This window comes from Callorhinchus milii, unplaced genomic scaffold (assembly GCF_018977255.1).
Source record: "Callorhinchus milii isolate IMCB2004 unplaced genomic scaffold, IMCB_Cmil_1.0 Scaffold5, whole genome shotgun sequence".
NCBI classification, from domain to species: domain Eukaryota; kingdom Metazoa; phylum Chordata; class Chondrichthyes; order Chimaeriformes; family Callorhinchidae; genus Callorhinchus; species Callorhinchus milii.
The window spans coordinates 54,917,145-54,934,801 of NW_024704746.1; the positions used below are offsets into that span (position 1 = coordinate 54,917,145).

At 40.9% G+C, this 17,657-nt stretch overlaps 1 protein-coding gene across 5 annotated transcripts in view; it reads right to left on the bottom strand.

Annotated features, from left to right (window-relative positions):
• Positions 1–17,657, bottom strand: part of apaf1 (apoptotic peptidase activating factor 1) — a gene marked incomplete at its 5' end in the record, with an annotated part of 114,125 nt that overhangs the window by 18,650 nt on the left and 77,818 nt on the right. For 3 of the 5 annotated variants that reach the window (XM_042335083.1, XM_042335086.1, XM_042335084.1), the window contains 2 exon segments: positions 12,454–12,591; positions 14,327–14,452. In XM_042335083.1, coding sequence (XP_042191017.1) covers positions 12,454–12,591; positions 14,327–14,452 — 264 coding nt within the window. 5 annotated transcript variants of the gene reach the window in all.

Here is a 17,657-nt window from a genome sequence, read left to right on the forward strand (position 1 = left end):
TACAGCCCAGCATCTGGTTTGCCTTACGCACTGCTACCGAGCACTGATGCGATAGCTTCAATTTATTCTCAATCAGGAGCCCCAGATACTTTTTATTTTCCGTACAGATTATTTTCTTTCTATTTCAATAATAGTCCCTTCCTGGATTTTTGGACTCCACTTTGCATTTCTCTGCATTGAATTTCATCTTCCATCGATCTGCCCAATTCCTAAGTATGTTGAAGTCCTCCTACCTATCCTGTTCATCTCCCCAGTCTACCATCTTCATTAATTTTGAATCTTCTGCAAATTTAGCCACTCTGCTTGTGACTCCTAGTTCCAGGTCATTTATGAAGATGTTAAATAAAAGAGGTCCCAAAACAGAACCCTGTGGAACACCATTGGTAACATTCTCCCAGCCTGATGACATTTCCTGTACCACCACCTTCTGGGTTCTATCGGTCAGCAAATTACATACTTCCACTGATTCCCGCTTTCTGTATTCCCAGTACCAGCCTTTCAAGAAGAACTGTACCAAAGTCCTTACTGAATTCCAGATATACATCACATTGCCTTAGCAGTTCCTTTGTCGCCGTCAAAGAAAATCAATAAATTAGTTTGGCAGAATCTCCCCTTTATGAACCCACATTCATAGAATCATAGAATCGTACAGCACAAAAAGAGGCCATTCGGCCCATCGAGTTTGTGCCGCCTCTTTGAAAAGAGCAATGTAATGTCCAGCCCTTTCCCCATAACCCTGCAAACCCGTCCTCCGCAAATACCCATCCACCACGTTTTTAAAAGTAGTTATCGAATTGGCCTCGACCACCCTTTCAGGCAATGCGTTCCAGATTCGAACAACTCGCTGCATGAAAACATTTCTTCTCACCTCCCCTCTGCTTCTTTTAGAAATTATTTTAAAACTGTGACCTTGAGTCACCGACACACCCCCAGTGGAAACAATTTTTCCCTTTCTAACCTGTCAAATCCCCTCATGATTTTGAAGACCTCTATTAGGTCTCCTCGTAACCTTCTCTGCTCCAATGAGAATAATGCTACCCTCACTAGCCTTTCCTCATAATCATGGTCCCTCATTCCTGGTACCATCCTCGTAAATCTCCTCTGCACCCTTTCCAATGCCTTAACATCCTTCCTATAGTGTGGTGCCCAAACCTGGGCGCAGTCTTCTAACTGAGGCCTAACCAGTGTTTCATATGGGTTAATCATAACCTCCTGACTCTTGTACTCTAAGCCCTATTTATAAAATCCAGTATCCCATTTGCCCTTTTTACGGCTTTATCTACCTGTCCTGCCACTTTCAAGGATTCATTTACCTGCCCCCCCAGGTCTCTCTGTTCTTTCACCCTCCTTAAGATTGTATTACCAGCCTATATTGCCTCCCCTCATTCTTTCTACCAAAATACATTACCTCGTATTTTTCCACATTGAAATTCATCCATGTATCTGCCCATTTTACCATTCTGTCTTTGTCTTCCTGCAGTTGGCTACTATCCTTCTCACTGTTTACTACACTACCTGACTTTGTGTCGTCCGCAAACTTGGAAATGGTACTTGCTATACCCAAGTCCACATCATTTATATATACTAAGAAGAGCAGTGGTCCTAATAGCGATCCCTGGGGGACTGTACACTTCCCTCCAGTCAGAAAAGTAATCGTTCACCCTAACTCTCTGCTTTCTGTCTCCCAGCCAGTTCTGGATCCATGCTGCCACTATCCCTTTTATACCATGGGCTTCTATTTTTCTTACAAGTCTTTTATGTGGCACTTTGTCAAATGCCTTTTGAAAGTCCACATAAACTACATCAACTGCACTACCTTCATCCATCCTCTCTGTTACCTCACTGAAAAATTCTATAAGATTTGTTAAACAAGATTTGCCTTTAACAAATCTGTGCTGGCTTTCCCTAATTAACCAATATTCTTCTAAATGAAGATTTATTCTGTCCCGGATTATAGTCTCCGGGAGTTTCCCCACTACTGATGTCAGGCTGACTGGCCTGTAGTTCCCAGGTTTGTCCTCTGCCCCTTTTTGTACAGGGGAGTCACATTGGCCACTCTCCAGTCCTCTGGCACCACCCCTGTGTCCAATGAAGATTGAAAAATTGTAACCAAAGCCTCCGCTATTTGTACCCGTGCCTCCCATAGTAAACTTGCATATGGGGGAGGGGGTGGGGGGGGGTGGAGGGGAAGAGGAGCAAGGGGAAGAGAAGAAGGAGGACAAGCGCTGAATAGGCCGCTTGCCTCACTTAATCACTTAGAATCAAATGGAGCTCGGCAGAATACCCCATTTAACCATTTCCCTTGTGAACAGCTGTCAGTGAAAGGTGACCTTTATCTTCTAATATTTAGGCTAAATTTGAACTAAAGTATTTATAAGTGAAAGTCAGTATTTTAAACTTCATAGTTTACCAGTGCAAACCTCTGAAAGGTAATGTAATTTTGCCGTTGGAGTATGAAGCTAAACATTGTTAATCTGAACCTATAGTTAAAAGATGTCCATCTCCTAGGAAACCTGCCAACAATCCTCTAAATTGGTTATTCGCCTCATGGCTGTTGACTTTATTGATTGATTGCAAATGGCTGTTACATTTAACTAAGAAACTCTCTACATTTCACAGTAAATCACCCTTGAAGATCTTGGAGACATCTAACATGATTAGGTGTGACAAAAGTATAAGTTATCATTTAATATCAAAGTTTAAAGATAATATTTAGATATTTTCCATAAAGGTTTAAGCCAGAACCTTCAGCTAGTTTCTATAACTTTAGCTCCTTAAATATGTATCAACTAATCTTTTCACAAACCACGACCTCATCTTGGACAAGCACATAGACATTTTTGAGCTCACGGAAACCTGGCTGACCCTCAGTGACCCCACCTCCTCATCAAAGCCTCCCCGCTTGGCTACACCTGCTGGGAGGCCCTTAACTCCCAAACCTCTCTTCGTCTATCCCTTTTCCTCTGGCTCCTTCCCCTCCTTTGAGTACCCACCCTGAACCATCCCTCCCTTCTCTCCTTCAAAATCCTCTGAAGCTACCACCCCCCCTAAACCACCTGGCTCTTTCCTTTCGGACAACTTCTCCCACCTCTCATCCCTTTGTCTCTGCATTGAACGCCTGCTTATAATTGGCAATTTCAACCTTCACCTAAACTCCCTCCTGCCCTCCTCTCCTCCCAGATGGCCATCTCTGACCATTTTGTTATCTCCCTCCAATGACACTGATGGCAAACCTGCCCGCCTCTGCCCATTGGTTAACTGGACAAAATTTTTTTTCAAGATGTTTTGACATTAAAAAAACACTGGTTAGTTTGCCAGAGAACTGTCTAACTAACTGTGGCATTAAAGAAGTGTGAGGCTGGTCCATTAAGCCAGCATGACTGTATTGATCAAAGCAAGCAAGACATTTACAATTATGTTTGGAAATAAGGTTGGTTCCATCACTCTCAGTCTGAGTTCCTTCTCTGACAAAATACCAGTTGATCAAGCAGGTCTCAACATAAAATTCCCTCCAAAAATTGAAAGCACAGTGTGTGTTGATCTAAAATAAAAGCATATGAATGGACTGTGAACAGCAGGAGAATGAGTGAAGAGTAACAACCAATCATTCTTGCACTGGACGTGGTGTTGAGCAGATAATATAATACAAAATTACATTTGTAAAGCGTCTTTCACGTCGAGAGGACTTCCCAAGGCACTGAACAGTAATGGCATTACTGCACTCAAGATAGATCTTTTATTCAGGATTTCAAGCAATTAAAGTTTCATTTATTTTGCACAGTGAAAGTTTAATGCCCTGAAATGTAAACAAATACTATAATTGGCCAATGAAATTCATATTATTTACTACCATTATTTTATGTTTTTAAAACAGGCCACAAGAGGAGCGTGTCCATACATATTGTGTGCATACAGGTAGTGCTGTGTAGTGCACAATGAAATAAAACCATACTGTTGCAGTTCAAATCATGTGATACAATAGCGCACTGATTTGGAGTCCTATAGCTCAGTGGTTAGAGCACTCGCTTTGCAAGCGAGAGACCTGGGATCAATTCCAGGTAGGGCGAAACCTTGGGTAAGTTTCCATACTCCACACGCCTAATAATAATCCCTCCAAAAAAAAAAAAAAAATTGGTCATTTTCAATCCATGACTGTTTGTGGGACACTGCTGTGCGCAATTGGCTGCCGTGTTTCACCCAAAAATATACGGTCAATTCACTTTACAGTATATTCTGTGAAGTGCTTTGAGACGTGAAAAGCACTATGTCAAACACAAGGATTATTATTATTACATATTATTACCAGAAAAAAGTACTTTATCGCTCTTGGAAAAAAAATATACCAGAATGGACATTAATAATAATAATAATAATAATCCTTGCATTTGATATAGCGCTTTTCACGTCGGGAGGACGTCCCAAAGCGCTTCACAGAACACACTGTAAAGTGAATTGACTGTATATTTGTGGGCGAACGCGGCAGCCAATTGCGCACAGCAATGTCCCACAAACAGTCGTAGATTGAAAATGACCAATTTATTATTTTTTGGGTTTTTGGAGGGATTATTATTAGGCGTGTGGAGTAAGGAAACTTGCCCAAGGTTTCGCCCTGCCTTATTCTTACTAATGAATTTCTAATTTCTTCACCGGCTCATTCTGCTTATACAAGCCAACACTGTGTTTTGGATGCTAAGAAATAGTACTTTTGACTTTTAAACCAAATGTGTTTAGATAACTGAATTTGCTTCGCGTTTTATATTATTCATATAATAGTTAATTTGTGGCTCCAGTTTCATTTGAATGCTTGAAACACTAAAGGGATGTAGTGAATGGCATTTGGATTAAAAGATCCTCTAATATCTAATATATTAAACAGTTATAAAACAGTTTGCGCTAAAAAAAAGTTAAATCATGAGTTACAAATAAGATAAATTCCTGCTGTCTTTATAATGCATATTTCCAGGCAATTGGCTGTGATTCAATGCAAAATGTGCATTTATAAATTTAGGTTGAGCCAGCGTGATCTGTACTGCAGCCCTGCTTTTGATATCCCCTGGAGGAGCAAGTTCTACCTCCACACAACCAGTTAACAATACTAAAAAGCTTACGCCTAATTTCTACACATATGCTTAATATAAATCCGGCTTCTTGCTCCACATCATTCAATTGCTTCTTACGTGTTGTTTAGAGTAACCAAGAAAACAAAAGAAAAACAAAATCAAAAGGACATTTAAGTGTTGGAGAGGGTTTAGAATAGAGCAACAACAAAGATATTGGAATTCGAGCTCTAAAATATGAAAACTTGAGCTAGATCAATAAGCAAGGGGGTATTAAGCGTTGAACCTCTATACTGTGACACCTCCCGTTTACTGGAGTTTAGTCACTGTGCATTTGTAATAATAATAATCCTTGCATTTGATATTGCGGCTAATCATGTCTTCAAGGTGTCTCAAGACTCTTCAGAGAATATTCAGTAAATTGATGGTGTATTTTGTGGGTGAAACACAGTAGCCAATTGCGCACAGCAGTGTCTCACAAACAGTCATGGATTGAGTGACCAAATTATTACTTTTATTTATCTATTTTGAACTCCATTCGCATGCGCTAACGCTAACAAATTCTATTTTTTAAAGTTCTATGTAGTACTGTAATAACAAATCATATGGCTTATATATCCCTTTTCAATGGTATGTCTGTTCACTTTGTTACAATACATTACTTTTTTAAAAAAAAGTAAAACCTTTTATGTAGGCAAACATAAGGTATTTTGCACACAAAGGAAGTGTTTAGGCTGGATTTGAAAGTGGGGAGGGAGGGGGCAAGGCGGTGGGATTGAGGGAGAGAGTTCCAGAGCATAGTGGCTGAAGCATGGCAACTGATGGTGGAGCAGAGGGGGCGAGGGACGAACAGTAAGCCAGAGCCAGCCGATTGGCTGGGTGGAGTGCAAATCGGATAGGTAGGGGGTGCGAGGGCATGAAGGGATTTAAAAAGGAGTGAGAGAATCTTGAAGTCGATCCATTTGGTAATTGGGAGCCAGTGGAGCCTGGCAAGGACTGGTGTGATGGGAGGCATGGAATTTTGTGAAGGTGAGTATCAGGGCGCTGGAGATTGGGATTAATTGAATCTCATGTAGGGCAGAGCAGAGAGGAGGGCACAAGAATAGTCTAGCCGGGAAGCGACGAAGGCGTGGTCAAGGAGTGGTTTCAGACTCATCCACGCCTTTTTTCCCATTTTATGCGTTATGTTCTTGTGTTCTTGTGCTTATTCTTGTGTTACTAACAACTTGCAAACTATGGAATAGGCAATTTAGTTTTGGTACTCAGTACGTTAGCACAGAATATGTATACATTAGATAATCTGAAGTGATTATAGCTAATTTCTCCTGAACTACTTATTTAAAATTTGAAGTTGAATTTGAGTGGGGGAGGGTGGAAAGAGTCTTCAACAACACAAATTCAGTCAGAAAATGTTGAATTACCTAGCGGGTGCATTCTTCAAATTCAAAATGTTCTGCATATTAATGAGTAGGATAGTCACTGCATGGGATTTGCAATTTTGAATATTTTTTTAAATCGGAGATTGGAATTCTATTAAAACATTTTTGAATTAACTTGGAACTGGCCCCATTTGAGATCATACCGCATAACCAGAGGATGTATAAAATTAAGGAGATTTAGTTTACATATGATAGGAACTCACAGAAAGATCTATTTTTGATGAGGTATAATTCCTCAGCAAGCAAATTATAGATGCCTTGTGAAACTGAGAATCCACAAGAATATCTGCAGCAAAGACACAGGAATCTCAGGATTCCAAGGGATTGTTTAATAAGATTATTCCCCTAGATGTAAATCTTGCTTTGTATTACCTTTTTTTCCTCATGGTTTTAACCTTCCTCAATATACATCTCCTTGAAGGGATTATGCACTAACTAATACACATGACCAATAAGTGGGTTAAGGCTCAGGTAACATTAGAATCATTTCATCCCCTTGATCTTCCTCACACTGAAGCAAGTTTGATTTCCATTCTATCATTTAATTTTTCACTTGCCTAAGGTTATTGAGGTCCATTACCATCCACTCATAGCAGTACGACCGTATGTATGGCTCTTCTTAGGTGTATATATCTTACAGTAAAGTTGTGAAACCAGGGAATTCGTAAAATCTCTGAAATTTTCAAATAAATTGTGAAACCATGAAATCACTGAAATTACGATAATGAGATTGAGAGAAAGTGATCATTTCATCATACTGATAACCTTGCCTTGACATTTGTTAGCAATATCAACAAATAAGTAATAATCCTTGCATTTGATACCGTTGACCACTCCATCCTCCTCCACCACCTCTCCTCTCACCTCAACCTTCATGGTTCTGTCATTGAATGGTTCAGGTCTTATCTCTCACACCATCTCCAATTTGTCTCCGCCAAAGGTTTCTCTTCCAGTCCCTGCACAGTTTTGTGCGGTGTTCCTCAGGACTCTGTATTCTGTCTCCTCCTCTTCAACCTCTACATGCTCCCCCTTGGTGACATCATCCACAGACATGGGGTCAACTTCCACATGTATGCAGATGACACCTAACTCTATCTCTCTGCTTCCACCCTTGACTCCAGGACCATTGCTGTCCTGACAAAATGTCTGTCAGCCATCAAGTCCTGGATGAGAGCTAACGTTCTTCAGTTGAACGTCAACAAGACCCGAGGCTCTCCTGATTGGCTCCTTTCAATTGGCTCCCCCACACGTCAGGCACTGACAGCATCACCATCCATGGTTGCACACTCCACCTTATTAAGCCAGTCTGGAACCTTGAGGTCTTGTTTGACCTCCAACTGTCCTTTCTACCCCACATCAATGCCACAACACGCTCTGTCTTCCCCCATCTCCGCAACATCACCCAGCTCCACCACTGTCTCACACCGCAGGCGCTGAAACCTCCATAGATGCATTCATAACATTCAGGCTTGACTGTGCCACTGCCTTGCTTGTCAGCTTCCCCAACTCCCTCTACAGGCTGCAGCCCATGCCCTCTCCTGCACCAGGCTCGGTGACCCTATCATCCCCATCCTCGCCCGACTGCACTGGCTTCCCATCACACAGAGATACAGTTGAATATCCTGGTCTTCATCTTCAAAGCTCTCCATGGCCTCGCTCCCCCCTACCTCTGCAACCTCCTAACACCCTACCAACCTGCCCGCTGCCTCCGCTCAGCAGGCTCCGACCTACAACTTCCGTGTAAACTCCTAATGCAACACTCAGTGAAGAACAGAAATCATTCCATAAACTGCAATTTTATTCAAGGCACAAAGGAAACCATGAGAACTTCTGATTCTTGAAATAAGGTGTAAGAAACACATTTTAATTTTGCAATAGGAGTTTATGCATATTTTCATAGAACACATCTTTAAGGTCTTAAAAGAATATTCTTCCATGCACATGTCCCATTAACGGAGGACAGCTGAATATAGACAGAATCTGCACAGAACTTGAATATCCTTCCTACTAGGCGGATCACCTCTAACTAGCAGGTTGGACGCGAACAAAAACAAAATCAAATCATAATGGACCTTCCAGCCATCCACATATATAGCTTGGTGGAGAGATAATTATGAAAGCTATTCCACTTAGTTTACAGTGCACTTGCCACAAATGAGAAAGCTGCTTACAAAATGACACTGTCATTGTAATGACACTGTAAAGCACGGAGGACAATATTGTGTCTAAATTATGATAAATTTTGCTTCAGACATCTGAGGTACAAGTGTATTGAGAAGGAAAACTGGATTTGACATGAAGAACTTGAACTATGATAACTACTCGCACTGCAATCCCAAAACTGACAATGAAAGCTGGAGAAAGTAAATTACAAGGTGAAACAGTGCAAGTGAAAAGGCAAACTATACATAAAAAAACCTGCGCATGCTGATTTATCCTCTACATATATTCTTGCCAGAAAGAAAGTCGTCATCTTTTAAGGAATATTCATATAAATATTCATAGGCTGTCTATTTTGCTCAAAAATTTAATTTGCATAGCTATTTACATACAAAACGCCAATCCAATAGTTACATAAACAATTTTCAGATACTTGAATACAGGCATGTTCATCTGATTCCAGATAAAGGAACATCAACAAAACGAACACAGTATAAGGATTATTAGGACTTCAATTATCCCAGGGGGAAAAAAAAAGTTCTACAGGGGTAAGAGGAATATTCAGAAGTTGTGGTCCATGTTGGGATCCATGACGTAGGGAAAAAAAGGGCTGAGATCCTACAGGGAGAGAATCAGAAGTTAGGGAAAAAGCTAAAGACTAGGATCTCAAAGGTGGTGATCTCTGGATTACTCCCAGTGCCTCGTGCAAATGAGTGTCGAAACAGCAGGATCAAACACATGAATGCATGACTGCAGAAATGGTGCAGAAAGGAGGGCTTCAGGTTCTTGGATCACTGTGACCAGTCCTAGGGCAGGTGGGACTTGTAGTAATAATCCTTGCATTTGATATAGCACTTTTCACATCTTCTAGATGTCTCAAAGCACTTCACAGAATATACAAAGCATACATACAGAATATACAACCTGTACAAAGTGGGTGGGTTACACCTGAACAGGGTTGGGACCAATGTCCTCACAGGGAGGTTAACTAGTGCTGTGGGGAAGGGTTTAAATTAATTTTGAGGGGGGAAGGGTATCAGGATGTAGCATTAGAGAGGACAAACAAGTTACATAGAGGGCTGGGAGAGACGAACAGCAATGTAGTAAAGAGTAATCCAGAAAAGGAGGGATTAGAAGAGGCAGAAATGCAGAACAGACTAAGTCGGTCTTGGGAGTGCATGTGCGTAAATAATGTGTGACGTGTGACAAGTACGATTGGTGAGCTCAGGCTCAAGTTGCCACATGGGGTTATGATGTAGTGGCAATAACAGAGACCTGGGTCCAACAAGGCCAGGAATGAGAGTTGAATATTCCTGGCTACAATGTATTCAGGAGGCATAGGGGAGGAAAAAAAGGAGGAGGGTGGCAGTATTGAATACAGTGGCAAAAGCCAACCCGCAGGCCATATCCGGCCCATCATTGTGTCCAGCAATAGAAACAATTCTAGTCAGGAAGTTATGATGAACCTTTATAAAACACTAGTTAGGCCTCAGCTAGATACTGTGTTTAGTTCTGGGCACCACACTTTAGGAAAGATGTCAAGGTAATGGAGAGGGTGAAAGGAGATTTACCAGGATGGTACCAAGAATGAGGGACTTCAGTTATCAGGAGAGGCTGGAGAAGCTCGGATTATTCTCCTTGGAGCAGAGAAGGTTAAGAAGAGACTTAATACAAGTTTTCAAAATTATGAGTGGATTCGATAGGGTGACCAAGGAGAAACTATTTCCACTGGCGGGTGGGTCGGTAATCCGAGGACACCGATTTAAAATAGTTCTTAAAAGAAACAGAGGGGAGGTGAGGAGAAATTTTTTTACACAGCGAGTTGTTCGGATCTGGAATGCATTGCCTGAAAGCGTGGTGGAAGCCGGTTTGATAACAACTTTTAAGAAAGTAGATAATTATTTGGGGAGGTCAAGTTTGCAGTCTATGGGGTGAGCGCGGGGGAGTCGGATTGATTTGCATAGCTCTTTTCAAAGAGCCAGCACAGACATGATGGGCTGAATGGCCTCCTGTGCTGTATAATTCTATGATTCCGTGATGTCTTCAACCCTGGCATCAGGGAGGCAACATACTATGTGAGTCACATCGTTCGTTGCAGAAATGTGTGTCTACTCTTTTCACCGTTGTGACCCCCAATGATAATTGCATTTTCACTTCCCTGTGTTCCCCTGTGCATCCATTTGCTTTTGACTCCTTTCCCCAGAGGTGTCATCACCCTCAAAATGAGCAGAGTTCCATACTCCCAGTTCCCTCCTCATACTGCTGGGTTCTCTGCTCGTGGTCTGACATTTTTTCAGTTACAGTTTGTAAATCCTTGTCCACCAGAAACAGATTGTGCAAGGATAGCTTTACGAGGTGACGCTGACTTTTCTGTTAACAATCGTTGTGGGCAGAGGTGACATTGTTTCCTGGAATAGTGACCCCTTAGGATGTCGGCCTTCAGTGCTACCTTGTACTGGTCAGTGTCTAAATCTGTATTAATGATAACACCAAGGTTGTTCCTGGGATTCCCTCTACCCTGTGCACTGCTGAGATCACTTTTTCACAAAAGCCCCGTGTCCTAATTTCAGTGATTTTATGGTTTCAAAATTTACTGTAACATATATGTAATATAAAATATACAACATGCCTATAAAAGACATAGTCACTACACTTTACATGATTCCTGTGAAGTGCCTTGCAATATCCTCCTGATGTGAAAGATGCAACATCAATTATAAGTTTTATTATTATTATATGCATATTTGGCAATAACGAGTTCAAATTAATTGCTGTATTATGCACTATTTCTAAAATCCTAAAAGCAAATGTTAAAGAACAGGTATGATATGATTTGTTTGCAGATGCATCGGAGGTCCAGGACGTAGATTAGTTTACAACTTGCCGATGGAGTCATCATCTTACCTGTAAAGCGCAGGCTGTTAACATGTACGGAGGATTCTTCTCAGCAATAATCAGTGGTGAATCACAGGACAAAATGTAATGTAGCAAACTGTAAATCAATTGAAAGAGGAACGCTACCCACTAAGGGTGGTCACCATTATCTTGCATACGACTTTTGGGGATCTGAAGAAAACTAAATAAACCTCAGTGTTCTGTTAGTAATGTTTATTACTGCTTCACAGTTTTGATAAATTGAGCATCTTTTTAAACTTTTCTCCCAACTTTGACCTATTCCCCATTTTGACATATGCCCCACCTAACAATGAACCTCTGCTTCCATTCCTTTTGCCAATTTTGTCCATATCAATGTCTTGCCTTTTGATAAACAGTGATAGTCAGTGAAGGATTCTTCCATGTTGTATTTTGCCAAATGCCTATTGGAAATCCAATTTTAGTGCCTGTGTCATTGACTAGAAACCTGTTCTTTGTGGCCTCCTTGACCCACTGAGTCAGGAGGCAGTCATGCACTAGATAACAACAACAACTTGGATTTATATAGCGCCCTCCACGCCGGAAGGCATCTCAGAGCGCTTTACAGTTTAGGATCCCGGGACCGAGCCAGGGGGAGGGGTGGGAAGGTGACCAAAGGCGCGGTCGAAAAGAAAGGTCTTCAGCAGAGTCCTTCCCATGTTTATGTTGGACTGATTGAAGTTTCTATATCAGTACCTTCTTTTCCTCACATACATGATAATTTATGATACATGATAATTTATGATACATGACACATACATTTAATTTATGATTATAATATAATCATAAAGTGACAAGTTGTTCTCCCTATGTTGCTTTGTTTGTAGCAAACCCAAAATATTAGTCTGTTGGACCTTTTCTCATTGAATATTGTTCTAACGTACCTTTATATATCCACCAGTGGAGATTAACATCTTACTGTTGGGCGAGAAGTGTAGATCTGTAACCCAGCCTCCATGTTTGGAATCCTCAGACTCTTTTGGACATACATGAAGTAAACATCCATCTCTTACCCTCCAGATCTACCAAAAAAGGGGAAAAAAATTGTTCTAAAATAAACTTAGCATTATAGGTAGGGAGGTGTGAGGGCACAAAGGGATTTGAAAAAGAGAGGATCTTGAAATCGATCTGCTTGGTAATTGGGAGCCAGTGGAGCCTGGCAAAGACTGGTCTGACGGAGTTAATGAATTTTGAATTAAATTAATTTTGTGTATGGTGGAGCTGGGGAAACCAGTGAGGAGGACATTGGAAGTGACAAAGGCTTGGACGAGGGTTTTGGTTGCATTGGTTGTGAGGTATGGACAGAGGCGGGCAGTATCTACATATTCAAGTGTAGATCCTGTAGATGACAACATATGAACAGGAGTAGGCCATTCAGCCCTTAGAGTCTGTTCCATCATTTAATTAGATCATGGCTGATCTGTAGCTCAACTAATCCTTTCAAATCCAATTTCCCGCTTTCTCCCCATATCCATTAATACAAATGTAGTAGTCTACTTGTGCACACACGCATTCTTTACTTAATCTTCGCGGACTTATAATAATAATAATAATCCTTGCATTTGATATAGCGCTTTTCACGTCGGGAGGACGTCCCAAAGCGCTTCACAGAATAGACTGTAAAGTGAATTGACTGTATATTTGTGGGCGAACGCGGCAGCCAATTGCGCACAGCAATGTCCCACAAACAGTCGTAGATTGAAAATGACCAATTTATTATTGTTTTATTTTGGAGGGATTATTATTACCCAAACTGTCACATGTATCAATGCTGTTGGGCTCTGTATGAAGCAGAGACTGGATGCTGGTATTTGGGAAGAAAGGAAATCAAATACCCAATGAGCCATGATGAAGGAATAGATGGATGGAAATATCCTTTTTTTGGTCAGCCGGGTGCCCGAAACGTGCCAAAACCCATCACCATTCTTAAGAGTATCCCAACCGAACTGAGAATTCCACGCAGCCCCCCCTACACATGGAAATCCCAGAGATAGATTATCGGAATGAAATGCGCACTCTCTCCCTGGAGGGATGCATCCTGTGAACCTAATTCCAGAAAGTTCTAGGTGCAGGTTGGCAAGACTTGCCCTTGCATGGAACAAATCTTATCTCTCTCACCGTCTCCACTGTGTTGCTTCTAACGGTTTCTCCTCCAGCCCCCGCACTGTCACATTTGGCGTCCCCCAGAGCTCCGTCCTTGGCCCTCTCCTCTTTAATATCTACATGCTCCCACTTGGTGACATCATCCGCAGACATGGGGTCAACCTTCACATGTATGCGGATAACACCCAACTCTATCTTTCTGCCCCCACCCTCAACTCTAGGACCACTGCTGTCCTGACAGACTGCTTGTTGGACATCAAGTCCTGGATGAGGGCAAATTTCCTACAGTTAAATGTGAACAAGAGGCCCTCCTGATTGGCTCGCTCCACGTCCCCCGACCCACCTGCCCCACCTTTGGTGGGAGCCTTTAGCCACCTCTGTAATTCCATCCCCCAATCACTCTGCCTTAGCCTCCTTCAAGTCCCACCTCAAAACCCTCTTCGACCATGCCATCAGTCACCCCCCTTCCCCTCCCCTCCCTTCTCCCTCCCTGACCCCAGTTCGGGTCTGAACTGCTGTACACTGTCCAGTGCCTTGGGACGTCCTCCTGACGTGAAAGGCTCTCTATGAATATAATTTTGTTGTAATGGGATAACTTGATAGAACATAAAGAAAAACAGATACTTTTGGAAGTGCAGAATTAATGATAAATACCCTGATTTCACCATTGTCATCTCCAGTTGCCAGGTATTCATTGTCCTTGGAAAATCTGCAGCTTCTGACACAAGCTTTATGACCAGTCAGAACATAAAGAGGAGCAGTTCTACTGAAGTTCCAAATCTATCCACAAAAACATTGAGCAAATAAAATTAGATAAAGATACATTTGAAAGGGTGTTCCTCATTCAAAGTTAATAACTGCAGTCATCCAACAAACGGAATTGTAATAACATCGCTCCTTTATGAATTTTTTAAAAAGATTATTATCATATCTTTCTTGACTTGCATCTGTGGAGTCCTGTAGCTCAGTGGTTAGAGCATTCGCTTTGCAAGCGAGAGACCTGGGTTCGATTCCTGGCAGGGTGAAACCTTGGGCAAGTTTCCTTACTCCACATGCCTGATAATAATCCTTCCAAAAAAAGCAATAATAAATTGGTCACTTCAATCCACGACTATTTGTGGGACTCTGCTGTGCGCAATTGGCTGACGCATTTCGCCCACAAATATACAGTCAATTCACTTTATAGTCTATTCTGTGAAGCGCTTTGAGACATCTAGAAGATGTGAAAAGCGCTATATCAAATGCAAGGATTATTATATTATTATTATTACTCCTCAGTCATCATTTTCACTCAAGGAAGCAGAATCATGTAATTCTGCCTAACAAGACTGAACCTATATATTTTTGACATACAAATACCAAGCTATCAGAGTAAAGAATGGGAATAGGAGCTTCATAGAGCGAACATTAATTTATTATCCATTTCCATCCTGCCCAATAAGGAGGGAAGTGCATCCTGCACTCAATCAGAGATCAACAACCCAACTGTTAAGACAAAGATTATATTCTCCCCAATCATCCAATTCAACTAATAATGTTTGGAGAGTCTATGAATACTGCATACTGTAACCTTGCATAGGGCGGTATAGTACCAAGGTTATTTTTCTTGGTAGTATCCCAACGTTGCCCTAGTAATGAGTAAGATACTTAAAGCAAAATATAGTTATTTATATACATTTATGCATATAGTTATTATCAGAATGACACATGTATTTAATTTATTTATTGGCATTCTTTGATAACTGGTGTCAATGAAATTAACTGGACTAGAGGCCAATCATAAGTAAACCTTTTCTTTTCAGTCTCTGATACTTTGAAATGTTTTAGGGATGCCACCCTCAGCCTTTTAATTTAAAACAAATTATACAGCCACATCGGTGTGAGCTTCAATTAAGTACTTAACTATGGATTTACCTTGAGCTCAACTACATTCTCTCCTCACCAGAGAGTAAAAATGCAGAAGATAATCTTGTCTATTCAACGTGAAAATGCAGAAGACAAGTCATTGAACAAAACAATACGAGGCCTGACATTCCACCTCTTCTCAATAGTACAACAACCAGGATGAATCATATGCTGCCAACATTTAAAAAATACACTTCTGTCTAAAATAGTTGTTTCTTGTAATAGTGTCACCTAACAGATTTTCAAATAATGCTACAATGGGCCAACATTTCAAAAGAAAAATAACCTGAAGCTTCATTCATTCCCAAGACTATTTGTGGGACACTATTGTGTACAAATGGCTGCCTTGTTTCATTCACAAAAATACATAGTCAATGCGCTTTACAGAACAAAAGAAGATAAGAATTTGCTACATAAAAGAAGATCAAGGCCTCTCGAGTTCGCCTTCCACCATCCTTGACATGTTGTGTCCCAAATTATATCTGTATCCTGAGATATTATTTTCTAGCAGAAATCTATCGAATTTGGTACATGAAACAGACAGAAAACATGGATGCCCATCCTCAGGATTTTTAAAAAATTACCATCAACTACAACAACTCGCATTTATATAGCACTCTTCACACAGGGTAGCATCCCACAGCGCTTACCAAACAATGAAAAGAAAGCTTATTTACAAAGAAATTTAACATTTTCAGGCAATTTTAAAGATATTAAAGGCATTTCAATAAAAAAGTGAACTTGTATTCCCTTTCATCCATCCCATATTTCCTTCTATCACTCCTTTGATGAAAGGGATACAGAAAATAATACAAGTTCACTTTTTATTGGACTATCCATTCTTGGAGTACACGTGCCGGTTATTCTTACTTTCTATATGCAACACCTTGTATTTATTGTATTGAACTTTACCAGCCCATATGCAAACCCATCATTCTATAGATCCCCCAAGTTATCTGTGTTATCTGCAAATTTAACTACCTTACACTGTGTCTCCAAATCTAGGTCATTGATGCATATAGTTATTATCAGAATGACACATGCATTTAATTTATTTATTGACATTCTTTGATAACTTGATTAGTCCCAGTGACCCCGTTTAATACTTCCCCTCATTTTGTCACAGCTCCCCTAACACTATTCTCTACTTCCTTTCCTTCAGCCATTTTCAAATCCATAACATGTAGGAGGAGTAGACCATTCGGCCCTTCGAGCCTGCCCCGCCATTCAATCATGGCTGATCTTCTAATCTAACTCCAGCTAATAACATAACCATGCCTTATCCCCATATCCCTTAATCCACGTCCATTTCTTCTCCTCTGTTCCCAGTGACAATTTCTGAAGCAGTCTTTCCTGTGGTACTTTGTCAAATGCCTTTTGGAAGTCTAGGTACACTATGTTACATATGGCTTCCCACATTCAACTTGGGATGTCATCTTCTCAAAAAGCCTGTGAAGTTAGTCAGACAAAACTTACTCCCTTCTGAATCTGTACTAGCTGTCATTTATTAGGTCATAGCCCATTTTCTTATTGATAATGTTTCCAATTACTGAGATCAGGCTAATGGTTTTGTAGCTAACAGGCATACTTCTGTCATTCTTGAACTTGCATCTCCTTGCTTCCACTCTGTTGGAACCTCATTAGAAGTGACCTACGTCCCTCAAATAATGTCTGTCAGTGCTACAAAAATATCCTGCCTGGTCTTTTCAGATACCTTGGGATACAGTTCACCCACGCAGAGGGATTTGTTGGTTTTCAGCCTCTTGAGGCTATCCAGAACCTAAGCCTCACATATATCAGTGTCTTTGATCTCAAACAATATTGTTCGATGTTGGGAAGGGTATGATTTTAGAGTTCTTTTTGGTAAAAAAAAACTCCAGGAAGTAGTTGGTTAATAATAAACTTTACAGGCCACAGGGAAATTTAAACATGCCTATTTGGACTGAATATAAAACATATTCCACAGCTTTTCAATTTTTTAAAGGGTTCTTCATCTGTTACCATCGGTGGTCGGGCCTTCAGCCTCTCAGCCCCCAGGCTCTGGAACTCCATCCCCCAGTGCCTTCGCCTTGCTTCCTCC